Source organism: Canis aureus, chromosome 21 (assembly GCF_053574225.1).
Source record: "Canis aureus isolate CA01 chromosome 21, VMU_Caureus_v.1.0, whole genome shotgun sequence".
NCBI classification, from domain to species: Eukaryota; Metazoa; Chordata; class Mammalia; order Carnivora; family Canidae; genus Canis; species Canis aureus.
Genome location: NC_135631.1, coordinates 8,440,726 through 8,466,386, shown reverse-complemented (window position 1 = coordinate 8,466,386; position 25,661 = coordinate 8,440,726). Strand labels below are relative to the sequence as shown.

At 54.1% G+C, this 25,661-nt stretch overlaps 1 protein-coding gene across 4 annotated transcripts in view; it reads left to right on the top strand.

The window, feature by feature from the left end:
• SHANK2 (SH3 and multiple ankyrin repeat domains 2) overlaps window positions 1-25,661 on the top strand; it is a 509,914-nt gene that overhangs the window by 114,288 nt on the left and 369,965 nt on the right. For all 4 annotated transcript variants that reach the window (XM_077862790.1, XM_077862788.1, XM_077862792.1 and 1 more), the window contains exons 7-10: window positions 932-1,083; window positions 2,045-2,212; window positions 11,393-11,509; window positions 21,579-21,656. In XM_077862790.1, coding sequence (XP_077718916.1) covers window positions 932-1,083; window positions 2,045-2,212; window positions 11,393-11,509; window positions 21,579-21,656 — 515 coding nt within the window. The remainder of the gene's footprint in view (window positions 1-931; window positions 1,084-2,044; window positions 2,213-11,392; window positions 11,510-21,578; window positions 21,657-25,661) is intronic.

Sequence of the window (25,661 nt, the reverse complement as noted above, 5' to 3'; positions counted from 1 at the left end):
GCGGGCATTCGGGAGCCCAAGTGGGAGGAAAGATGGATTTTTTAAAAGATTTTATTTATTCATGAGAGACAGAGAGAGTGAGAGGCAGAGACGCAGGCAGAGGGAGAGGCAGGCTCCGTGTGGGGAGCCCGATGTGGGACTCGATCCCAGGACCCCAGGATCATGACCTGAGCCAAAGGCAGATGCTCAACCGCTGAGCCACCCAGGTGCCCCGAGAAGGTGGATTTAATGAGATACTGACATCCCCGTCATGGCCAGTGACAGACGGTCCAGGGTTGGCTGCACGGGTGGCGGGGAACCCTTCCTCACTTTGTTCCCATGGGGGTGGGCTCCATCATTCTGTCCCCAGGTCTTCGGCCCCAGTCCTCCTGCAGGTCGTTGGTTGTTTGTTGTGCTGACCCCGTTCAGGTCTCTGCCCACCCAGACCCGCACCTCCCCGGGTCACAGACTCCGCACCTCGCCTACCTTCGTGTGCCTGCAGCTTGAGTCTCAGTGTCCTCCAAGATGCCCATAAATGTCGTGACATTGAGACGAAGAAAGGCGGGCATCTGCCTTTCAGACCTTTAAGTACATCCCTGGGTGGAAGAAGGTCACCGGTCCCAAAGAGAAGCACCTGCCCGGTGCTGCGGGATTCAGGGTCCTGGGGGCGAGGGCAGTGGGCAGCTTCTGACTCACTGCCCCCAAAGCAATAATGTGGAAACTCTTGTCTCTGCCCTCATTTTGATTTGTACATGATCCCAGGTGTCACCACCATTGTCACCGGGGTTGCCTGAGCCAGGCTAACTGCGCAGATACTGGGGTAACGGGCATGTGGGAGCCCGAATGCCCCACTGGGTATTTCCAGCTCAAACTTTCAACGTGGCTTGGTGAGCCCGGTGCCTTGGCCATCTTCTCATGCTGGTGCTGAAGTGTGTGTGTTTGGGCCCCACAGAGACCCCGCTGACCTTAGCTGCTCAGCTGGATGACCCCACAGAGGTGATCAAAGCTCTCCGAAACGGCGGGGCTCACCTGGACTTCCGCGCCAGAGATGGGATGACCGCACTGCACAAAGCCGCCCGAGCCAGGAATCAAGTGGCCCTGAAGGTACATTCTGGAGCCCGTCTCACACGAGGGACGCCCCCTCACCATCCGATCCCCCACATCCCCGCCAGTTCCCTGTTCCCGTCCCACAACGGCCACCGAGCTGACCCTGAGTGGTGTCCCCACTGGGGTTGAGAAGTTTAGTCTGCGCCCCTTACCCTCTCTTCTTGGGATGTTTAGAATTTGGTGTTTATATAAGTTTTCCTGTCCCTCTGGTTCAGACAGAGGCTTGTGTTTTCAGCCAGGAAGGGCAGCACTGACGCCACCCCCCATCCCAAGGAGGAGGCTGTGCATCCAGCCTGAGGGGCCCCGAGCCAGCCTTGCTGCTGGAAGCCTTTCTCTGGAAGCCGATCGGGGTGTAGTTTTACCCCCATCCCGCCCCACTGCCCTGTGTGCCTCTACGTGCCCTGGCCCTGCATGTGTAGGGCCTCTAAGAGCCCCAGTAGGGAGGGAGGGGGACCCACTGTTGGGGCCTGACCCCCAAGCCGACGCTTCTCTCGGAAGGCACGGATTTCTCGAGTTCACGTCGGCTGCACCTTGTCAGCTGGCTCTGTCTGGAATCTAGCGTTCCTGACAGCCCTCCGTAGTGCTGCTGCCCTCAGGATGCACGCGGGGATGCCTTTATGCTGTAATTCTGGCTTGTATAGTACACCTTTTCTATTTTCTACTAAGGCCACCTCATGTGTTGCTCTCCGCTGGTACAAAGGGGTCAGCGGGGCACCACAGGTGTGTGTCTGCAGAGTGTCTCCTGGCCTCCCGGATGCACACACATCCTGCAGAGGCCAGAAACCTCACTATATGACGTTGGCACCTGCTTGATTCTGGGAGGCCAGGGAAAAGTGCCGGAACCCAGGACCCTCCTTCGCCTTGGTCTGGGGGACAGTGACCCTCATGCTTCTTTCTGGACTCACTTCCTGCAGAAATGGTCATGATACCTATATTTGATGCTTTTTTTTCCTCCTAGACCCTTTTGGAGCTGGGAGCATCCCCAGATTACAAAGACAGCTATGGCCTCACACCCCTGTACCACACCGCCATCGTTGGGGGTGATCCCTACTGCTGTGAGCTCCTGCTCCATGAGCACGCCGCCGTGTGCTGCAGGGACGAGAATGGCTGGCACGAGATCCACCAGGTGGGTACACGGTTGCTCTTCACCTGTCTGACCCGTAACAGACCTCCCCTTAACCTTTTACCCCCCAAATCTGGCAGGGCAGCCCGCAGCTCACACCCACCCTCCCAGGATTTTGTTTGACCCATGCAGTTTCTAAAATATTTGGGTTAGTCACCAGCATTTAAAAATGGGGATATTTACCTAGAAATACACATTGCTGAGCTCTTTATTGAAATTGGAAAGATAGGCAACCATCTTGCATTCAGTAGGGGAGGAGTCATCTGGTGTTGTGGGGTGAACATGCCCTTCACAGGAGCTGTGAGCTCTCTGCGTGTCTAGCATCTTGGGTGTCCCGATAGAGTGTGGCACCAGGTGCTTTCTGCGTACAGGTAACCCGGTGTGATTACCCTACGTGATTTCTAATACAGGAGACCAGTGTGATGCCTGATTTCTGATACAGGTGATCTGGTGCGATGCCCAATTTCCATGCACAGGGTACAAATGTCCCTGATCCCACCTCGCAACAGTGGGACCAGGGCTTGTGTCAGCTGCAGTCTTTTAAAGAAACAGAATCCCCCTGATTGCTCGGATGAAGAGTCTTTAATGGATGGAAGGCAGGGGAGGAAATTGTGGTCTCAGAAGCAGGGACAGCCGAGGTGGTGGAGAGGACGCAGGCAGGGGGTGCCCTGGCCCTCTTCTCCTGCCCTCCATTGGCTGAGCCCTGTGTGTGCCGGCCAACCAGAGGGCCCAGAGGTCAGAGTCTCTCGGTCAGAGTCTCCGGGCAGAGGAGGGTGGACAGTGGGTCTGGGAGAGCACACAGGGAGCGTGGGCCGGGAAGGTGAGGGGAAAGGGCTGGAACAGGGGAGGCTCTGAACTGTTCTCCAGATGGGCAGTGACTTTTATCACCTTTCAGGCCACCTGTCCACCTCTCTCAGCCACCAGGGCCTTACACGCTGACCCAGTCTGGGTGGGACCATGTCCCGCTGCCCACTACCCTGTGTCACAGGGCTGAGGAGTGCTGAGGTATCACGTGCGGGCTGTGGGGTGCAGGCAGGTCCACCCTGCTTGGCCTTTTGTGTGCTGTGCCAGCGCTGGCTCTTCAGCATCCTTGCAGCCTGGAGAGGCATCCAGTTCCCTCCTGTGGTGTGAGCTGCATCTCCGGGAAGCCGCCCCCAGCAGCCCACACCCAGGATGGGACCTTGGAGGAGGGAGAAGCAATGAGCACCCTCCATTAGTTCACCTGTAAAGTGGGTGTCAGCAGAGCCCACCGTGCCCTCGGCCATGGGAAGGATCTAATAATGTAAGTGGAGTGCTGAGCCTTCTCTCTGCCTATCCTGCCCCATTCTCACTCTGGCCCCAGTGGCTGAGTGAGAAAGCACGTCTGAGTGCTTTCAGGTAGTTCTAGGGTCATTTCCTGCCCTGTCCCAAACCCTGTTTTAAAAATGTAGCTTTGGGGCAGCCCGGGTGGTTCGGTGGTTTAGCGCCACCTTCAGCCCAGGGCCTGATCCTGGAGACCTGGGATCGAGTCCCACATCGGGGTCCCTGCATGGAGCCTGCTTCTCCCTCTGCCTCTGTCTCTGCCTCTCTGTTTCTCTCATGAATAAATAAATAAAATCTTTAAAAATAAAATAAAATAAAAATGTAGCTTTAATACCATTCATATACCATTCGGCTGCCATTGGAAAGAGGGTGTGTTCCTTACAGATACTGAGAGGGGGGCAGACGTGCGATGGAGGCCATGGGGAAGCCCCAAGCTGGGTCAAGAGGCAGGAAGAGCCAGAGAGAAATGGGCCCAAGAGCCTTCACTGTGGTGCCTGCAGGATAGAACAGGTGGGGCAGGATGAACAGGCTGAGGCTTGGCTGGTCTGGATAACTTCAGGGGCTCTCGTGCACGGGGCCGACCCTGGCCATCTGGGACCCGCCCTGGGCTGACCAGGGCAGGTGAGTTCTGGCCCTGCGGGCAACCACCCAGTAGGGCAGGTGGGGGTCAGGGCTGTGCGTGGGCTGGTTTGCCTCTGAGAGTTGCCCTCTGGGCGAGTCCTGTGCTGTCAGAATGCACTTGCCTGGGGAGGACAGGCTGGCCAGCGTCAGCAAGGCCCCAGATGCCAGGGCATCAGAAATGCAGAGGATACAAAAATGGAGTCGCTACAGCTTGAACCCTGCGGCAGGGCCACAACTTTGGAGGGTTCACCCTCTACAAGTCTGAGGGCCACTTCCTCTCCAGTGCATGTGATGGTCTGGCCCCCAGCCGCCCTCATGAAGCATCACTGTGTTGGGGGGGGTGGGTGGTTCCTGACTGTCGCTTCCTGCAGTGCAGGCCGCAGCCCTGATTTCTGGCCCCCACGTGGGCCAGGGTCCATCCCTGACCGTGGATTCAGAGCGGGCCAGCATGGAAGCCACCAGACCTCTAGGATCGAGCATTGCCCTCTGGCTGGGAGCTCTTTCCCATGCCATCCAGGAAGGACAGTTTGCTCCTAGAGCTTCTCAATTATCTGGGTGAAGTGACCCAAGTCACGGCCTGCCTCCTGAGCCCTGATGCTTCATCTGCGCTGCCAGGACTGGCAGTGAGGTGGTGGACGCCAGAGGCTAAGCAGAGAGCAGCACCCCAGGCAGTCCTCCTCGGAGACCCTCACCACCTGGTCGGCTCCCACGCCGTCCTGATCAGCTCTACTGGCCCATCTTTCACACCCTGGAGCAGCCCCAGCAGACACCTGCCGGCCTCCACTACTCAGACCAGGTAACAGGCCCAGAGACCGTGAGCAACCTGCCCAAGGCCACAGGGTGAGCAGTTTCCTGAGCTGAGTCCACTCCCGGCCCTTCTCTCGTCACAGCCTCTAGACTTGCACACAGAACTGCCTGTATGTGACAGCGTGTTCATGGCTGGAGGAAACAGGAGGCGAGTGTTGCACAGTGAGCAGAAGCACCTTGGAGTTCTGGGGTCTCCGGTCCTGTGTTTGAAGACCGTCTGCCTCGTGCCCTGGAGTGGGGTCGGCTCCCTCCCCACCGCCTGGCTCCGCACCCGTGGGGGACCCTGCAGCAGAACTGGCTGTGGCCATGCAGGGTCCCCTGTGGTGACGCTGTCTGCCTGCCACCGTGGCCAAGGGCAGGGGCAGACCTGCTTGTGAAGGGAGGCCAGTGGGATCCCGCACCTGCCGCGCCTGGGGAGCCCGCCCCCTGCAGGCCTACTCCGGAAGCGTGAGTTCTTGTGTAAGGCTCGTCTGCAAACTCTTGAGTTCTTACTCAGAGGGATCCTAAGGGCTCAACACGAAAGTAGTGGAAAATGTGCCAAGAAGCAGAAAGAAGAAAATGAAAAACACCCAAATGCATTTCCAGAACCCAAGAACATCAAGAGTCTGGGGTGGGGTGGGGCTGGCTCCTGCCCCCCTGTGCGTCTTCCCCGCACCCTGGCGTGGCCTGCACCTGTGGGTTAAGCTGTGTCGGGACTCCAGGATGTTATAGCAAGCTGGGGGCTCTGGAGAGGGTGGCCGCCCCCATTACAGGGACAGCAGCTCCGTGGAGGAGCTGCCCTGGCTTCCACCCGCCTTCTCGCTGGCCTTGCTGTGTGACTGGCCCCTAACGGTCCTCCGTTCCTCCTGCCCTCCCTCCCTGAGGTCCTCTGACTGTTCAGGGAGGAGGGGGGTTCCCTTCTCCTGCAGGCAATCCTGCATATTCTAGCCTGCGAGTTAGCAGCCCCTCAACATTGCCTGGGTCACCTGAGCATCTCCAGACAGTTAAAGGAAAGATTCACCTGAAGCACTTCCTACAGCGCCTGGTGTCCCCTAAGTGCACTATCCTTGTCCTCATCCTCATCATCAACCCTGCCCGGCCACGCCCCCATCATTGTCACCCTCTCCTGGCCACGCCCCTGCCAGTGTCCTCCTCACCTGGCCACGCCCTCATCAGCATCCCCCTTGCCCGGCCACGCCCCCACCGATGTCATCCTCTCTTGGCCACGCCCCCACCGTTGTCACAAGAAAAACTAGGTGTCAGAGAGCACTTAACTACTTTGCTCACAGGCCTTGCTCTAGATCTCATCTGATGTCCTCGGTAGTTATTTGAAGGACGTATTTGTCATCCTAATTTTGTATTGGTTGCTGTTTATTATCATCATTTTAAATTAGGAATTTTCATCTTAAAGAAATTTAACTATTTTTAGCCATGGCTTCCCTCCCTCACCAGGCTCATCCCCACGCCTCCCCAGCTCTCCGTTCCAAGTCCTTGGAGTCCCCATGGAAGGGGGACAGGCCCCGGGGGAGGTTCCCGAGGGCACTCGTGGCATGCTGGAGTGCCAGGTCTGTTTGTAAGGGTGCCATGTCACCAGCTCCCAGCCATGCATGGTGGCTCTGCACCCGTGCATCACACACATACTGAATATGTGTTGGCTGAAGGAGTTAGCCTTTAGGTGGCGTGGACTCTGGTCATCTTTAAAGTTGGGGCCTTATTTGTGCACTATCATGTCCAGGGGCACCTGGGACTCACGTGAGAACAGGTCTAAACAGGGAGCCCCCACAGGGAGGGGCCAGTTCTAACCAGAGCAGATAGGAGGGCTTCATGTCGAGTGGGGGCATCCAAGCTCGGCTGCAGTGATGGGCACATGCTGTCCGCGGCCTGGGGAGGTGGTGTTGCTGCATCATAAGTGGGCCTGGAAATGACATTCCCATGATGCTTGGGCTTAGCACACCCATGTCCAACCATTGAGGTGGGGACTGCAGAACCTTGATCGAAGCCTGTTCCTGGATGCAGAAGGCCACAGTTACCTGCATCTTTATGGAGGAGGGCATGAGTGAGTGGGGTCCCCCAGCTGCTAGGTGGAGGAATCAACTTAATAGCACACCCACTTGGCCCAGGCTGCTGCTCCAGCTCCCACTCCACACTTCAAGTGGCCGAGCCCCCAGGGCCTCAGCCATTGGAGCTGCAGGAAGGTGCCTCACCTTGCTTTGGGGGTCTGCTACATATGGACCTGGGGCATCAGATCCGTATCTCATGTCCCTACCCTGACCCAGATGAGCAAGGATTCCTGAGAAGTGATTGATCCATCCGTTTGTCGTCGACCTGCAGAGGGATTGTGGCCCACTAAGCAATTGTCTTTCCAACCAGCCCTGATTCTTGGGGATGAGAGGAGAGAAGGCACCACGAGGGAAGGAATGGGTGAAGACCCCAGACCAGGATGGCAGGGGCACCACCTTCTCCCCTTGGTCAGATCCCGTGTTATACCCCAGATGGAAGTAAGTCTGCAAGAAATGTCTTATGTCCAGAAATCATGTTATAAGAGCGGTGGACTCCATGGGGCAAGTGGACAGGCACCATAGATGTCAAAATACCTCTTTCCTTTTGGAACTCTTAGCATGACATATTTTGTCTGTCATCATTTCAGGCTGAAACTTACAGATTAGTTGATCTGAACTGATTACATTTGTTTGTTAGGCAGTTGTAACAAAGAACCACACACAAGAGGCTTATATAACAGACACTGCGCCTGACATGCAGGCGCAGGCAGGCAGGGTCCTCCTGAGGTCTGTGTGTGTGCGCTCTCCCTGGGTCCTCACAGGGTCATCCCTCCATACGTGTCTGTGTCCTGATGGCTCCACCTGTGAGGATCCTGGTCACACCGGATCAGGGCCACTCCAGTGACCTCATGTAATCTTAACCACCTCTGTAAAGTCCCCAACTCCAGATCCAGTCACATCCTAGGGTGCTGGGAGTCAGGGCTCCAACATAGACATCTGGGAGGACACAGTTCAGCTCCTAACCTGGCCAACCCAGAAATGGCCACTCTCTGGTTGGCCTGTAATCCACACACTCATTTGCACAAGCCATGCGTGCGTGTGTTTGGGGGAAGAGCATGTGTCTGTCCTGCTGGGCACCTCACTTCCTGACCAAAAATGGGCTGAACGGATGGGAGTATTGTTTTCTAACCGTTTGGTGGTGACGTCTCCTGCTCACATTATAGGCACGTGCTACAGATAGGAGGAATGCCTACGTGTGGTGTGGGTTTAAATAAATTTGTTGGTGGCACAGAACCAAACGGAAGCATTTGCTGCTCGTCTGCAATGCAATGAACTCTGCTGCGTTCCAAGTGCATTGCACAACTCAGACTGGGGAGCGGGGTGGGGTGGGGTCTGCGCCTCTGCATCTGCTGTTGCCCTTGGGGTGGTGGATGTGTCACAGCAGGTGTCCAGCAGATGGCAGTAAAGCGCTTGAAGGAAGGAGCGCCCTGTTTCTTAACTTCCACCAAATTCTGTGGTTGGCTACTGATGGGGCAGGTGTTTGGTGTAGCTGGGATGAGCCCCAGGTCTTTTTTTTTTTTTTTTTAAAGATTTTATTTATCAATTCATGAGAGAGAGAGAGGCAGGCAGAGACACAGGCAGAGGGAGAAGCAGGCTCCATGCAGGGAGCCTGACGTGGGACTCGATCCCAGGACCCCAGGATTATGCATGACCTGAGCCAAAGGCAGACGCTCAACAGCTGAGCCACCCAGGTGTCCCTGGCACCCTTGGAAGCCATCTCTTGAAGCCAGAGGCCACAACACTCTTTTCAAAGAAAAGGGGTGGTGAGGGGAAGAGTTAGCATAGCTTTATCTTGGGGCTGCATGAATTTCTTGCTTTGATGAGCTTTGAGGTACTTCTGTCAAACAAGTGCCTGTTTCTTTTTCTAAATTGTAAAGGATTATATCAGTTTCAAACTCAGGAAAGAGGTGCTAGAGTTCTAGAGAACCCCACGTACCTTCACGCAGAGACCGTGTTTGAGTTTTGCCGGTCATCCCAATAACGTCCCTGATCCTGAAAGGATCCCGTCGGGGACCCCGCATGGAAGCCTTCCTTCTGGGACCCCTGCGAAGACTGTAGGGCAGTCAGTTTGGAGATTGCCTCCCAACTTGGGCTGAGTTCCTGTTTCTTCACGATGAGGTCCAGGGAGTGCATTTTGGCAGGAACGTCATGGGAGTGATATCATGTTCCTGGCATTCATCCTGCTGGCGGGGATGACGGGAGGCACGTGGTGAACGTGGTGGTGACGGGAGGCACGTGGTGAACGACAGTGGTGACCACTGTCCGTTACCGGCGACGTCCAATCTGACCGCCCTCCCAGGTGGAGTTTGCCAGTTTTCTCTCTTTCCTTCTGTAATCTAGGATTTTGTGGGGCCTGTGAGACTATGTAGGGTCCCCTTCCGCCTCCCCCATTCATGAATAGTCTTAGCATCCTTTGGTATTTCGCTGTCACGGCCACTAAAGGGGGTTTCCCCCACTCATCCTCTGGGGAGAGCCAATGAGCCCGGGCTCCTTGGATTTAAAGAACAGAAATCTCAGCTCAAACTGGTATAAGGGAAAATCAAAGTTCTGCTCAAGCTTTATATCCTGAGAAGTGCATGCGTGGCTGGAGCTCGGAGGGCTCTGTCACGGGCTGTGTGTCTGTCCTTGGCTTCACGTCTGGCCTTCCTTCTCCCTTTCTCTCCCTTGTACCCCTGTTTCTTTGCTGGGGCCCCCAGTAGCTCTGGGGTCCTGCAGGTTTTCTGCTGGCCTTCCTAGAAGAATGGGAGCTTCCTAGGAATTCCAACCCATGTTCCAGCTTTGGGTCCTCACAGGAACCCTGTGCGCCCCCAGCCCATTGTCCCAATAATATCCCTTATACTGACAGGATCCCTGGTGCTGGTTGTCCAGGCCCATGGGCCGTGCCTGTGGCAGCAGTGGGGCGGGGCAGGCCCCCTAACCTCTGATAGTGGGGCTGTGGGCCCCCCCAAGAAGTGCAGGTGCTGTTGCCACAGGAGGGGAGGGCAGGCAGGTCGAAGCAGCGGTATCCAGGGAACCACCTGCTTCATGAACACTGGTGAGCTCGCTCCACGGGAGGCGTAGTGTCATAAGTGGATGTTTCTCGGGTTTTCTCTTTAACTTCATCCCAGTAAGATTTCCAGCATCTTTTCCGTCACCTTTCCCCACCGCTACTTGGCGAGGTGTTGCTCTTTCCCGCCGACCCTGCACGGTACAGACCTCGCAGTCTGCCCCAGTTATCCGGGATGTGCAGTGGTGAGAGCTGCCCACCCCACCCCACCAGGCCTGCTTCCTTCCTGCCCTTCCTGCCGTGTGCCTCAGTGGCCACAGTTGGCCTGGGAAGTGTAGGTCATACACTGCTCCCTGGCCTTCTCGTCTCCCATCCACGTTGTCACTGCTCACAGGGACAGTGGCTCTCCCAGTGGTGCTGGGTGCTTCAGTGCTGCTCATCGCTGGCCACATGCTGGCCTTTCTTGAGGTGCTGGGAAGTAGAGTGGATAGGGCGGGGGGCTGCTTGGAACTGACTTCCCGCCCCGGGTCATGGGCTGCCCTGGTATCATGCAGCGTGCCCTGAACCCCCTGCCCGAGCGGTCACAGCTCAGGGCCTCCTGGTGCCCCGTGAGCTGCGATGGGCGGGGGCTTGCCTGGTGCTGAGCATTGTGGGGGCCCTTTGGGGTCCCTTGTCCTATGCGATTCTCATAGGAACATTCTTGTAAGAATGTAGGGTTTATGTCTCCACGTGATGACATAGACTCATGGGGAAAAGTTCTAGAAAATGGAAAGTCCATGATTTGGGTGCAGATCTGTTTGATCCCAGAGCTGTGTTGGTTCATGGAGAACACATGTCACCCCCTTGCAGGGCTCTGGGAGAGAGATAATTCACTATTGGGCTGCCTGCCCCCTCCTCCTGAATGTTCCATGGGGTGGGATTACATTTGGAGCAGTAGTGGGGCTGCCTGTTGCCTGGAGGCCGGCATGAGCTCCCTCCCTGGACACAGCAGTGCCCCTCTGACTATTTCAATGCCCCCTCTCTGGGTGAGGTAGATGGGATGAGCAGGGCCACGGATGGAGCATCCTGGTTTGGATTTCGTGGGGCTGGCCACCAAGGCAGGGAAAGACCCCCCGAGTGTCTGGGCTTCATGTCCCCAGGTCCGAGTGAAAAGAGCATTAGGGATCCTTGCAGACCTGCTGCCAGAAGCCCAGCATAAGTCCTTGGTCCTGTGATGAGCTCCCCCACCCTGATCCCCAGCCAGGGGTCTGGTGGACGCCCCCCACGAGGTTCAGGACACTGGGTGTCCCCGTGTTTGGGACACTGGTCCAAAATGGTGGGTGGGCTGTGTTTGGCCACCCTGGGGATTTGGGGGATGTGGCCAAGCATGTATCAGACCTCAGAGATGCGAGTGTATTGTTCCGACTGACAGATGGACTCTTGTTTCAGGCCTGCAGGTATGGCCACGTGCAGCACCTGGAGCACCTGCTGTTCTACGGGGCGGACATGGCGGCCCAGAACGCCTCGGGAAACACGGCCCTGCACATCTGTGCCCTCTACAACCAGGTCAGTGGGGGCTCACGCGTGGGCACACTCTCCCCCATACACCCTGCACGGCCGCATGCTGGGTGCCCTGCAGGGTGATGTCCGGGTCAGCATAGGTGCCAGAACCCAGCCCCACAGATGGGGATCAACTAACAGTTACTTTTACCATCCTGGGGGCTGGAGGTCCCAGATCAGGGTGCCGGCAGATTCTGTTCCTACCGAGAGCTCTTTCTTGGGTGCAGACGGCCACCATCTATCTGTGTCCTCATTTGCTGGGGAGAGAACAGGAGCACTCTGGTGTCTCTTCGGACAGGGGCTATCTGGTCAGGTCAGGACCTCCCCGAACCCGCCACACCTCCCCAACACCCATTTCCCAAATCCCTCACATTGGGGTTATGGCTTCATGGAGGAATTGCGGGGGACACCACCAGCCCCTACAGGTGCTGTCTTCACCGGCTGCCATGAGAGTTGGTTACCCTGTTATAGCAAAGAGGAAGCCGAGTCGTGGGGAAGAGGAGGGAGTGGTCACAGAGCCAGAGCTGGGCTTGAAGCACAGGTCTGCTCCCCGCCAGAGACCATGCCCCCACACTGTCCTCTTTCCAAAAGAGACCTGGGGAGCTGGGGATCCTTAGTTTCCATCCTCCCTGGCTGAAGGTGTAAAGTCTGCCCGTACCTCTCCCCAACTCCCACCCAGGGTGGGTGTCTGCTGGGATATGCAGAGGTGAGGAGCTGTGCACCGGGGAAGGTGTGGCTGATAGAGCTCCCGAGATAGTTGTGGAGCCCGCCAGACCTCCCCGGGACCCCCATACAGCAAAGTGAATTACCACCCTTGCGTGTACAACACGCTCCTGATGCGCTTTTTCTTTTTAACTGTGGTAAGAGGTACATGATGAAAGCATCGGCGATTTTAACCACTTGTAAATACGTCGTCTGGTGGTATGAAGCGCATTCATGTTGGTGTGCAACCATCAGCACTGTCCATCTCTAGGACTTTCCATCTTTTCCATGGAAACTCTGGCCCCTGGCACCCACCCTCTACCTTCTGTCTCGGTGACTCTGACTCCCCTGGGGACTGCGTATGAATGGAATCTTGCAGCATTTGTCCTCTGATGCTGGTGTATTTCACTGAGCGTCGTGTTCCCAGGGTTCATCCGTGTGTCACAGGTGTCAGAATGTCCTTTTTTATGGCTCAGTAATATTTCATTATGTGGATGGACCACATTTGGTTTATCCTCTAACCCCTTGATGAGCTCTCAGGTTGCTTCCACCTCTCGGCTGTTGTGAATGATGCTGCCGTGAACGTGGCTTTCATTCTTATGGGGGCTGTACCTGTAAGTGGATCCCTCATGTGAACAAAAAAAACACCTATTCTTCTGTAGTTCGAAAACCAAGGGAAGCTGGAGATGAGCTTGTTCAGTGCCCTGAGGGGTGGGACACGACCCCCGCCCTCCAGGCACGTGAATCTTGAATGGCTCAGAGCAGTGCCCTGTACCATGTGAGCACCTTGCTGATCCCACCCAGAGACACGGCAGTGGGCAGAAGACGGTGGGAAGGCGCCCAGGCTCCCAGGAAGCTAAGGGTTGCAGCCACTGCTTCAGGGACATGCACGGGACCAGGGGTGGGGTGGGGGTGAGGGTCAGTGTCCTTGAGGCTCAAGATCAGGATAACTCCTGAGCGCTAGTATCGAAGATGTTCTCTGCTCCAACTTTCTTTCTTTCCTGTCTCTCTGATGTCGAGGAGCTGTGAGTCTGATGGGTGGTGTGGCCTGGACACTAGAATGAGCAGCTGAGCAGAATGTGGGGGTGCTCCACCAGCTGGAGGAGCAGAGGGGAGATCTTCTGGGGGCCCCCAGGCAGTGTGTACTTTGCTCATCTTCTCTGTCATCAACATCACAGAACAAAGTACCAACGCTACCTTTTTGGGTAAAATCTTCACCTACGTCCTTTCCCTGTCTCCTCCCAGACCAGATCCCTCCAGCCACTTTACTTCCAACTGTGAAACCCTCCTAGATTCTCTGCCCTGGAAAGCCCCTATGCATCCTTCTAGACCCAACTCAGATATCCCACCCTTAGCCGAGCCTTCTCCTAATGAGCCCCCAAGAGCATTCGTTGTATTGTCTGCCCTGCAGCCCTTTGCAAGAGAACCAGAGGGAGCTGCCCTGGCCCAGGCTGTTATCCTGCCTTGCCTGTTTTCCCCACTGACACCTCGTCCCCCTCAGACCCACCTTCTCAGAAGCATAAATTGCCACCTTTCTGGGTCTCTCCTGTGTCTGGGACGCAGAGCAGCTCAGCAAGAGGGAGTTGGGGTAGCGTTTCAGCTGGGCTTCAAGGAGCACTTTGCAGAGCTGCCGGCTTCCTCCTTCATGGAAACATATCGGTGGGATTTGCGTGCAGCTGGGGTAGTAGGGGCTACACAGCGTTGGGATGTCGGGATGGCTTTGTGAGCATGGAGATTCCTAGCTGGGCCACGTTAGGAAAACACACATTGTGAGGCTTGGCTTTGGCTGGTAAAACATCTGTGCCGACATGTGCGTCTTAATTGCTGCCTTAGAGGGAAAAAATGTTCCTTAATATTCCCCAGTAGATTTCAAGCATAATTTATCATGAATGAAAAAAAGAAAAACAGGAAATTTTTTTTCTGTCACTTGAAATAATTGTGGACAAGATGGTCTTTGAAAGCATTGGTGGTATTTTATTAGGTAAGGTTCAAACATTGTGGTGATCTGTGTTCTGACTTGTTGATGGGCTGGGTGACTGGCATTGCTCTACAGGCCCCACGGGTGTCCCTGCCCCTCGGCCGATGGCTTCAGGGAGACTCTCCCCCATGTAGCTTAGGAGTGTTTTTCTCTTAGGTATTTTCTTTTAGGAGGTAACATTTCCTGTAAAGGGCTGCTGAGTAAATATTTTTGGCTTTGTGGGCCACAGAGACTTTGTCTCGGTCCTCTACTCTGCCATTGCAGTGTGAGCTCAGCCACAGACAACGCAGAGGTGACAATGTGGCTGTGTGCCAATCAAACTTTATTTGTAAAACAGGCAGTAAGCTGAGTTGGGCTGTGGGCCATCGTTTGCTAAGCCTGGGTGGGGAAGACGGCGTCTGCACCCTCCCCAGACACCTGTGTGGATGGACTTCCTGCTCCAGGGCTGAACGACTTCCTCCCAATGTGCCAGGGAGCCTGGGTGTGAGAGCTGTCTCCTCTCCAGGGTCCTGGGGTCAGCCTGCTGCTGCTCTGGGCTGTGTGACCCTCCTCTGCAGCATGGGTAGAGATGCTGAGGTGCATTGAACCCCTTGTCTTGAGTTACCTCCCAGAGGCTATTGTGGAGAGTCACAGGCTTGGGGCCCGGTGGCTCCACAGCCCCCGGACACTGAGTCCAGTTGGGAAGTCAGTGAGTGCTCTGGGCTCAAGCCTCAAGAATCCTTCACACCCTTCTGGGATGTTAGCATGGTCTTTAATCTCCTTTAGTCCCTCCGCTAACCATTAGAGTGTCTCACAAATGCAGCAGGAAGTGGTCCAAACTGGATCTCAGTGTGATTCAGAGAGGCACAGCTCCATCTGCATGTCTGCCAGGAATCTGTAATGTGAGCTGCCAGGAGCAGTGGAGGCTCCTAGCCATCGTCCGATGCGCACCGCACGCTGAACCTGGCCAGAGCCCTGCCCTCCCGTGTCACCAGTGTCTTGAGCTCCTCCTTTCTACATGTGTGTCCTTCACATGGTGGCATCAGGCCAGGCTCAGTACAGACAAAGGGGAATCACTTTGCAACCTTAAGCAGTAAGGGGTGTCAGAGGGCACACATACAGAGCAGTCGGGGAAATAATGCTGAGAAATAGACTGTTCCAGGGGTGAGGCACAGTGTGGTAACATTAGAATAGGGTTCAGGGAGAGGAATTAAGAAGCAGCCACAGTGAAGTGGAGTTGCAGTGCAAGGAGACATGGCAGTCTGGGCTCCGTGTGGCCTAGACCATGACCTTGCTGTGTTGTCTGGGGCAAACTCATGTCTCTCTTGGGCAATGAATTCTCATAATGTAATGTGGGAATAATTCTACCTAACTGTCAGGGTTGCTAAGAGGCTTAAAATAGAAAACAAACATATGGTATGTCTGCCACATAGTGGATGCTTGGTAAATGGTAGCTGTAATGGTGGTGATGGTGATGATGGTGGTGATGGTGATGATGGTGATGATGGTGATGATGGTGGTGATGGTGATGATGGTGACGATGGTGGTGATGGTGATGGTGTTGATGGAGGTGACGATAATGGTGATGGTGATGTTGTTGGTGGTGATGGTGATAACGGTGGTAATGGTGATGATGGTGACAGTGGTGATGGTGATGATGATGATGGTGGTCATGATGGTGTTGATGGTGGTCGTGATGGTGGTGGTGATGGTGGTGATGATAATGGTGATGGTGGTGATGATGGTGGTGATGGTGATGATGGTGATGGTGATGATGATGACAATGGTGATGGTGATGGTGGTGTTGGTGCTGACAGTCCTGCTGCTGCTGCTAATTCTCTTGCCAAGCCTCTCCTTATTAAATCTATAAGCGTCCAGGTTTATGGATTTGATGTGTGTGTTTTATCAATTTTAGGCAGGCCTCATCTGCACACTTCTAATAAAACACACTGATCAGAATATTCTCTTCTCTTATGAAATCAGCTAATTAGGGCTTTGATTGTAAGCAGCAAATTGTGTCTAATCTGCCAAGTCCCTCAGCCTCTTGCTGGCTTTTCTGGAGACCCAGAGGGAGGGTGTTTGTTTTCCTGGCTTGGATAATGAAATAAGGGAGGGAGTCTTAAATATCGAAGGTGACTGGGCCAGACCAATTTGTGTGGAGCATGAGAGGTAAACCCTGCCTCTGCTTCCAGCGAGAGCCAAGTGAGGAGAGACGGGCCGCATCTCTTTGACCCTTCTGGTGGCAGTGGAGCACCTGTCAGCCTGGTGGCTGCCTCCTCAGGGCCATCGCGGGGGTGGTCACCCTCGGGGACCCCAGGGGTGGGGTGCATGTTGCTGCAGGATGGTGTCCACATCGTCTTTCCCTTTATATCCCCCAGTGAGCCCTCGGTGGCTGCTGTTGGTTGACATCCTCTCATCCGGGACAGGAGATGGAGGCTCGGCCCGCAGCAGCTCGGCCAGTAAGCGGCAAAGCAGGGCTTCCAAACCCCGTGTATTTCTTCGCCCTGAGGTTATGGGGATGCATTCCTGTGACCCTTGCCTGGGTTGGGGACGGGGCTCCCAAGGGCACAGGCACGGTCCACTGCCTTGTGGAAACCGCGTAGGTGGCTCCTCCCCACTGTGTAAATAGCCCCTTCCCTCCGCGGCTTCCTGCGGTCCAGGCTGCCCTCCTGCTCCGCAGCCCCTAACATCCCGGGCACCCTCAGCTCCCTGCGGCCCCTCCCACCCTCGCCCAGGCCGCTGGCATCCTCCCCCAGATGGCCACCCCTGCCCCCGACTGGCCGTCCCTCCGGGCTTGCATCTCTCTGATGCACTTTCTGCAGACACCAGGGTGACGTGGCCCCACCCAGACGAGCTGGTGTCCCGGGAACGGGAGCACCCCCTGACACCACCCCGAAGGCCCCTGCTCCTGGGCGCTCGTCTCCTGCCGCCTCACTCCAGCTGCCTGCAGCCCAGAGCAGGGCCTTTGCACTTGCTGCTCCCTCTGCTGGGAACACTTCCCTGATTGTTACCCGGCTCTTCCCTTGTCTCGGGCTAGCTTAGGGACCCACTCCTGCGAGGGGGGGCCTCCCTGACCACCTGCCCTCACTGACTCCATCACATGTTTGCTTGGTGCAGTGTCTGCTGGGGGCCGGAGCCGTACCTGGCCTGGCTGGCAGTGTCTACTGGTTGCGTGCATGAGTGAATGTGCTTTCTGGGTCTGTTTCTTCTTCATGTTGTTTTCACAAAATGAACATGGTGGCGTCTGGGCTCCTGCAGGAGGTGGTGGCCCAGAGGGGTGGCCCGCCTGGCTGGGGACAGGCAAGCCTGGAGATCCTCGCGGAGGGGAGGAGGCTGGGGTGGTTTTGTTCAGTGTCTATGGAAAGCCTTGCCAAGAAGATAATCGGCAGTGGAAACAATATTCTTCCCAATGCTTTGGCTCTCAAAGAAAAAAAATGTAGACTGCTTCTCCGTCTACACACGATTGACTTGTGTAAGGGGATGGAGATGCACCTCGGCAGATCCCATAAGAGGTTCCTCAGGGGGTACCTCAGCTGCCGAGCGGGGTTGGGGGGACAGCCAGCGCCCCCAGAGCCACTCCACTGGGTCACAGCTTGCTCTTTTGCTCCCTTTCTGAAGCCGCGGCTTTTCATTTAAGCTTTCTGGGCCTCCGCTGCCTCGTCTGTGAAACGGGCCTCCTGTCGGCCCCTCGCAAGGATGCTGGATGACAGAGCACACAGGCGTGCACTCAAGCCACATGCGTGGACACAGTACACATGCCTGCATACACGTGCGCCCACACACGCCTGCATAGACGTGCATGCACACACATCCAGCACAAACGTGCACCCATACACACCTGCATACATGCCTATGTAGATGTGTTTACACACATGCCTGCATACATGTGCGCCCAGACGTGCATGCACACACATGCCAGCACAAACATCTGCACCCACACACACCTGCACACATGCCCATGTAGATGTGTATATGCACATATGCCAACACACATGTGCATGCACACGTGCCCACCCTCTGTGCATACTCAAAGCCTGCCCACCTGTGCACCCATGCACACCTCCCACACATCCATGTAGGGTTGTGCACACATCCCAACACTTCTGCACACACATGTACATACATATGCTCACAGGCATGTGTGTGTGTACATGTGTGCACGCACACAGTGTAATTCTTACAAAGCCAAGCAAACCATTTGCCCTTTAATTTTGAGGTATCTCTGGGATGTGAGCTCACACGGAAGTCTGGTAAATATGAGAGTGATGGGCTGTGTGTCAGGTTGATTAATACTGACTCACAGTCTTCCTTGGTGGGAGGGGTCCCTGGCTGGGCCCCACGTGGGAGGGCGTGAAAGGCAGTGCCTGGTGAGGATTTATTCACAGTGTTTATGATGGGACTTCTCAGTGAGCATCCTTGTTGGGCACCCTGGGGCATTTGTGAGGGATTGCAGACTTGGGGGTCCTGCCGGGCTCTGGAGGCCTGGTCACTCCGGCTCGGAACTGTCGGCCACTGGGCCTCCCAGGCTGCTCACTCACCCCCTTGAGCTGGGCCTGGGCACACGGGGGCCCTGTGCAGACACGGTTCAGATGAGACCCCTGGGTCACCCGATCCCCCACCCCCCCACCCCCAATGTCGTAGCCTCCTGTTCTCCTGTCCCAGCTCCTTTCTCAGCTTCAGTCTCTTCAAATACCCTCTCCTCTCTCTCAGCACAGACATTTTGCTCACTCTGGCATGATGATGCTCTTGTAGAAGTGATTTAACTGATTTCCTTTGGGTTGTAAGCAGGAGGACCCAACTAGGGGAACTTGGGGAGAGGTGGGTGCCGGGTAGCGCTGGCAGCCCTGGCAGGAGCAGCCCGGGAGCTGGGGATAAAACTTCATGTACAAAGCCAGCTGGCCAGGATTTGGCCTCCAGGGTGCAGTTTGAGGTTCTGGAATGAAATGGCAAGAGCCCGGCAGGGCTATGACCTATGTCTGTCCTGGGCTTGTGACCTCAGGCAGGGTGACCCGAGCTTGTCACCACCTGAGCTAATGCCGGCTCTCTTTTTTTTTTTTCTTTTAACCCTGGATGAAATCGCATCCCACCTATGAAAGATTTTGTTTCCTGAACACAGATACATCTTTTCCAGTTTTCTTAAGCTTTTTCAGTTCTTCAAAGCATTACACGAGCACCTGCCGGGGGATAAAATGCAAATAGTGTGGCAGAGTGTGCACGCTGCACCCAGGCGCTCAACACAGAGCTGCTGATGTCAGCCCCAAGGTGCCCCCGGGACCCCAGCAGCCTGAGGCCGAGAAGCCGGGAAGCCCTTCCCTGCAGACCTCAGGTGCACCCTCCCTGCTAAAGGAGTGGCCTGCACACTCCACTGCTCCCTCGGCCTGGAGCATGGAACAGGGGTCCCTATGCCCTCGTGTCTGCTCCGTTCACAGGTGGCCTCCTCCTGACGTCCACAGTGGAGGCTCCGGGGCCCGTGGCTAGGTCATGGAGTGGGCGGAGCCCCAGCTGGCTCCCCAGAGCTCGGGCTGCTCCTCCAGACCCAGCCGTGCTCTTGGCTTGGTGTCAGAGCCCTGGAACGAGATCCTTCCCCCTGTGGAGCCCTGTCTCTCTGTGTCTCTCTGTGTCTGTCTCTCTCTGTCTCTGTGTCTATATCTGTCTCTCTGCCTCGGTCTCTGTCCTCTTCTCTCTGTTTCTGTTTCTGTGTCTCTCCATCTCTGTCTCTCAGTCTCCGTGTCTGTCTCTCCGCCTCTATTTCTCTATCTCTGTCCCTCTGTCTCTCTCTATCTCTGTTTCTCTGTCTCTTTCTCTGCCTCTGTTTGTTTCTCTATCTCTGTCTCTGTGTCTGTGTCTTCCATCTCTTTCTCTCTGTCTCTGTGTGTCTATCTCTATGACTCTTTCTCCATCTCAGTCTCTGTCTCTGTCCCTTGTTCTCATGTCCCACTGTTCTAATTCAGGACCTTGATGGAGGCAGAGTTCATATACCATACATTCCCTAGGATGCGGGATTTCCATTTGAAATAGAGGATTCTGTGGATTTCCACCCACCTCTGGTCCTGCAGGCATCAGCACTCAGTACTAGGACCCTCAGTCACCCCACACAGAGCCCCGTGGAGCCCCTCCAGCCCCAGGCAGAGGGCCCCATTCTGTCTGTGGGTTCCAGCTTCATCTCTACTCTCCTGTTCTCGAGGGCCCGTGACCCCACAGGTTGTGCCCAGCTTTCTCTGGGTCATGGTCCCCTTCCAGTCTGGGGCAGGGGCACTGCGAGTGGTCAGGTATAGCTGCATCTGGGGTGGTCACATCTGCTGGGTGTGCTCCGGGCTCCGCGGGGAGAGCTGGAGATGCCGACGTACACTGCACCTGTTGCCGCCACCCCCCATGCCACCGGTGGGCCCCCTGCTGCAGGGTGCACGGACACTGGTGTGCAAATAGCAGGTGCTCACTACATGGACAGAGGCAGTCTGAATTTCACTGTAAAAATACAGAAAAAATGAATACTGTCTTTAAAAAACATAAAAAAAACCCCAGAAGTATAAGAAATAATGACCAATGCTGTCCTCACATTGAGTCCCTAACACTTTCCCCTTTGCAGGAAAGCATATTCGGGTCACTGGTACGCTCACTCCCAGACATGCTCTTTTCTTTTCTACAATGTAGAGGCTTTTAAAACATAAATGAAATTAAGCTTTATTATAGTTCTGGGACTTGCATTTTCTACTTGGAAGTTCTTGGGTGTATTTCTCCATAGGTTCTGTGGGTCTACCTTGTTTTTTCCTACAACTTTCTAGGCGAAGAATATTCTAGAATACATTCTCACTGTCCCTCATTTTATTTATTTTTTAAAGATATTTATTTATTTATTTATTTATTTATTTATTTGTTTATTTATTTAAGAGAGAGAGAGAGAGAGAGAAGTAGACTCCCCACTGAGCAGGAAGCCCAACGCAGGTCTTGATCCCAGGACCCTGGGATCATGACCTGAGCCGAAGGCAGATGCTTTACTGACTAAACCGTCTAGGCGCCTCCGTCTCTTATTTTAGAACATTTAAGGTATCTTCACGTTTTCTCTTTCTTTTTGGGTTTTTGTTACGGTATTTTTCCTATTATGTATGTTATGCACACATGTGAGACGCCTTGCAGAACGCATTCTTAAAAAGTACAGTTGTCTGGCCCCCGGGTGCACATACTAAATATTTATAATGATTCTGACAAGTCATCCAAGGTGTTTGCAGAAGTTAAGCCTCACCTGATAGGGGGCAGGCTGTTCTCCGTCACCCTCGCCACCCTGATGCCCAGAGTGGCCCCCTGGGAACCTCACATGTGCACATCCCCAATTTCCCGTGAGCTTAGCCTCTGAGCAGGTCCTTTGGAGCACGTGTGTGCCACCGAGCCACAAACAGGCTTCTCTTTGTCCACCTGCAGGACAGCTGTGCCAGGGTGCTGCTTTTCCGAGGCGGGAATAAGGAGCAGAAGAACTACCACAGCCAGACTCCATTCCAGGTAAGAAGAGTTCTCAGAGCGCACGCTTGCGGGAGGCCACGTGGGTTTCTGCACAGACCCATGTGTTCCACACGAGGTGGGGGACGTTGCACGCCCGTGGCCCCATCTATCCCTTCGCGCTGGGGCTGTGGTCACGTTCGTTTGCTGTTTGCTGACCTTCTTTCTGGGGCCCGAACAACACGAACCCTGCCGTGATTCATCCTTACAGGGTGTTGCAGGAGGCAGCTCCAGAAAGTCCTTTCCGTCTCTGTCTTGCGGAGGCGGCCTGTCATCATCTGGCATCCCTCTGGGGCTTGCTGTCCCCTAGTGGAGGGCAGTAACCTGGCCTGGCGTCGGCTGTGGTGCTCCACGTGGAGGGCAAAGCTGCTGGCCTAATTATGTTTAAACTGTGGTAGAGTATGTATCACACAATGTGGACCGTTTTGACCACTTCCAAGGGTGCATTTCAGTGGCCATAGAACGTTCCCGATGTTGGGCAAGCATCAGTACTGTGTGCATTTCATCACCCCCAAACAAAACCCCGTGCCCCCACACTCATCCGCAGTCCCTCCCTACTATCTCTCCCCATTCCCAGGCCCCCTGGAACCACTAATCTATTTTATGTCCGTGGCTTTGCCTGTTCCAGACATTTCATAGAAGAGGAACCACACAATAGTGACCTTCTCTGTCTGGCTTCTCTCAGCAGACTGGTGTCAAGGGTCAACAGGGGGTGGCACATGCCGGTCGAGGCTCCTTGTGAATCCTATTGTGTGGAGATGGGGCTCATTTGATTTCAATGCAGCTGACCATGTCGTTTCGGGTGGAAACAAATTCTTTTTTTGGCTAACGCTTTAAGTTGTGGCAATGCTTTTTGACCCTAAACACTGTCAGGTATCTCCAGTTGATTGAAAATCTTAGCGACTGTCATTTATATTTGGAAGTAATTTTTACATCTTACTGAGCCAAGAGAGGCCTTTAATTTAGAACTGCTGCGCACGGATGGTTTTACTAATATTCCTCTTAGGCATTACTAATAAGTACAGGTTTGATGTCTTGAAAATGAGCCAGTTTAATCTAAACACTGAGCTGTATGTCTAATAACCACCATTAAAAGTTCACTTATTTCGTTCATAGTGGTGGGCCTGGATTGTGGTTTCGCATCTCATGGCTTTCAGGCGTTTAGAGCAAAATGGACATGGATGTGACTTTCTGGTTTGCTAATGGGTCTGTAAAGACTGTAGTTAATATCTGGGGAGACGTCCTCATGCCAGTGATGATTAGGGGGAGCTCTGGCACCTTCCATTCCTTGGTGGCCACTTCTGCCCCTTTAGGCTCTGCTGTGGCTCGGTGTTTGTCTTGGTTTAAAGATTTTTTTTTTGTCATTAAATAATACATTTCTTTGTTCCTTTTATTCTTTTTAAGTCAAAGCATTGTTTAAATTGCTTGAAAATGACAGCGAATGCCCTTTGATTCATGGTAAGCCCCTGGATATAAAAGAGCAATGTCTGACTCTTCAGGGCAGCACCTTGTAACTGGTGTTACAGGGAAGTAGCCGTGCACAGCATCCAGGACAGAAGGCATGGAGGTGGCCTCCCTGCCTGTCCCCACTTCTAACCCATCCCCACAGGCAGCACTCCCCTGGCATGGGGCGCTCCTTCTACGGGAGTCCTGGCAGGATGCTTCATACACACTCCTGGCAGACGTGCCGTACCAGCTCAAATGCAAGGCCATCTGTCTCTATTTTGATGATCAATCAAGTGCCCACATGGTTCTGGAAGACAGCTATGCAGAATGCAGTTGAATGACAGGACTGTGCACCCTGTGAATGTTGCTCATGTAACCGGCGGAATCAGAGGCTGGGGTGCCTGCCCCGCATGCCCTGATGGGCTCCACTGCTTTTCAGAGCTGGTTTCCCTCCCTCGTGTCTCCCGCCTCCTCATGCTGTGGTGAAATGGAGATGTGAGTCAGCCGGCGGATCCCCGCCTGCAAAGTGCCCGGCTCTCTTTCTCATTCACAGCGCCCGCCTCCCAGTTATGGAAGAGGAGTCCCTTTCTGTTGAGTGGGGCGGGTGGGGGGGGGGTGGCTTGCTGTGTTGTTTAAGAGGATCAGATGTGCTCCATGCAAAACGCTCATGATCCTCGGCTGCTGTTCTAAGAAATCTTGGACCGTTTCATGAGTTCATCTGGCCAAACATTTGCTTAATGATTTCATCCAAATGCTGAACCAGCAGCAACAGCAACACTTGAAGGCTTGGGAGAAAATGCAGATACACAGCCCCCACCCATCCTAACCCACTGTCAGGAGCTCAAGGGCAGGGCTTGGCGCTCTGGGTTCTGAGAAGCCCTCTTGAGATCCTGGTGCCTGCGTGGGTTTGAGAATCCCAAGAGAGATGATTCTTTAAGGAGAGGAAGGAAGAGGAGGAGGAGAAGCACTTACATTGTGACAGTGATGCTGATGGTGGGGATTGCCTCGGTCAGCTCGCACAGCCACAGCAGAACACCATGGGCTGAGCCATGTAAACAACAGACATTTATTTCTCAAAGTTTTGGAGGCTAGAAGTCTAAGGTCAGGGTACCAACAGATGTAGTTTCTGGTGAGGCCTCTCTTCCTGGCTGATAGATGGCAAACTACTCACTGGCCTTTCCTCTGTGCATACATGGAGAGAGGGGGCGGTTTCTGCTGTCTCATCCTCTCCTTGTAGAAACAACAGTTCCATCTGTTGGGGCCCCACTCTTATAACCACATTTAACCTTAATTATTCCCTAAAAGCCGTATCTCCAAATACCAACATATAAGCGGTTAATATTTCACCATTTGAATTTTGGGGGAACAAAATTCAACCTATAAAGTGATGATGGTGATAGTGATGAAGATGATGATGGTGATGATGATAGTGATGGTGATGATGGCAGTGGTGATGGTGATGATGGTGATGATGGTGATGATGATAATACTGATGATGGTGGCGATGATGAATCTTCTCTGTTGCACAGAATTTTTAAGCCCACAAACGCTCTTCTGAATGTTCTCATTTGATGTTCAAAAACCCTATGAGGTCAGCATTTTTATTTCTAATTTATAGTCAAAGTGGAATTATGGAGAAATGGTTGTATGGGAATGCAAAATGAGTTAGTGGCCAAGTCTGTGATCTCCAGCCTCCTGACTTCCAGCCCCTCTGAGATCTGGAGTGAAGGAGACACTTCCCTTTGGCACGTAGCGTATCTTGCATCCTGGCATAGAGTGAACAACACCAGGTATCCTTTGCGCTTTGGATTGCTCAGCCCCAGGGAACAAAGAAAAAAATCAAATGGATCTTGATACTTTTTTTTTTCTTAAGGATTTTATTTATTCATGAGAGATAGAGAGAGGCAGAGACATAGGCAGAGGGAGAGACCCTGCTTTTCCCTGAGGGGAGCCTGATGTGGGACTCGATCCTGGAACCCCAGGATCACACCCTGAGCCAAAGGCAGATGCTCAACCACTGAGCCACCCAGGTGCCCCGTGTATCTTGATTCTGAAAACAAAATGGAAAGAAATCTGAAGACGTGGAAGGTCGATGTGAAGGAGTGCAGGCAGCCAGGGAGAGTAGAACAGCTGTGTGGCTACTTTGCTGTTGACCTTGGCTGGGCACTCGCACCCAGCTATCTAATCAAACCCCAGTGTGGGTGTTGCGGGGACGGTGTTGTGCAGATGTGTTAACATCTACAGCCAGTTGATAGAGTAAAGGAGATTGATCCTCTGTAATGTGAGTGGGCCACATCTAATCAGTGGGAAGCCTTTAAAGAAAAAAAAAAAAAAAAAGAAACGGTTTATCAGAGAAGACAAAATTCTACCTCAAGTCTGAAACAGAAAACCTGCCCGAGTTTCCACTTTGCTGGCCTGTCCTACAAATTGTGACTGGCCAGTCCTCACAATCGCACAAGCCAGTCCCTTAAAATAATCTCTTAATTGTGTGTACACATACAAATGCACATGCACACACATCTCCTTTTTGGTCTGTTCCCTGCAGACCTCAGGCTGACACAG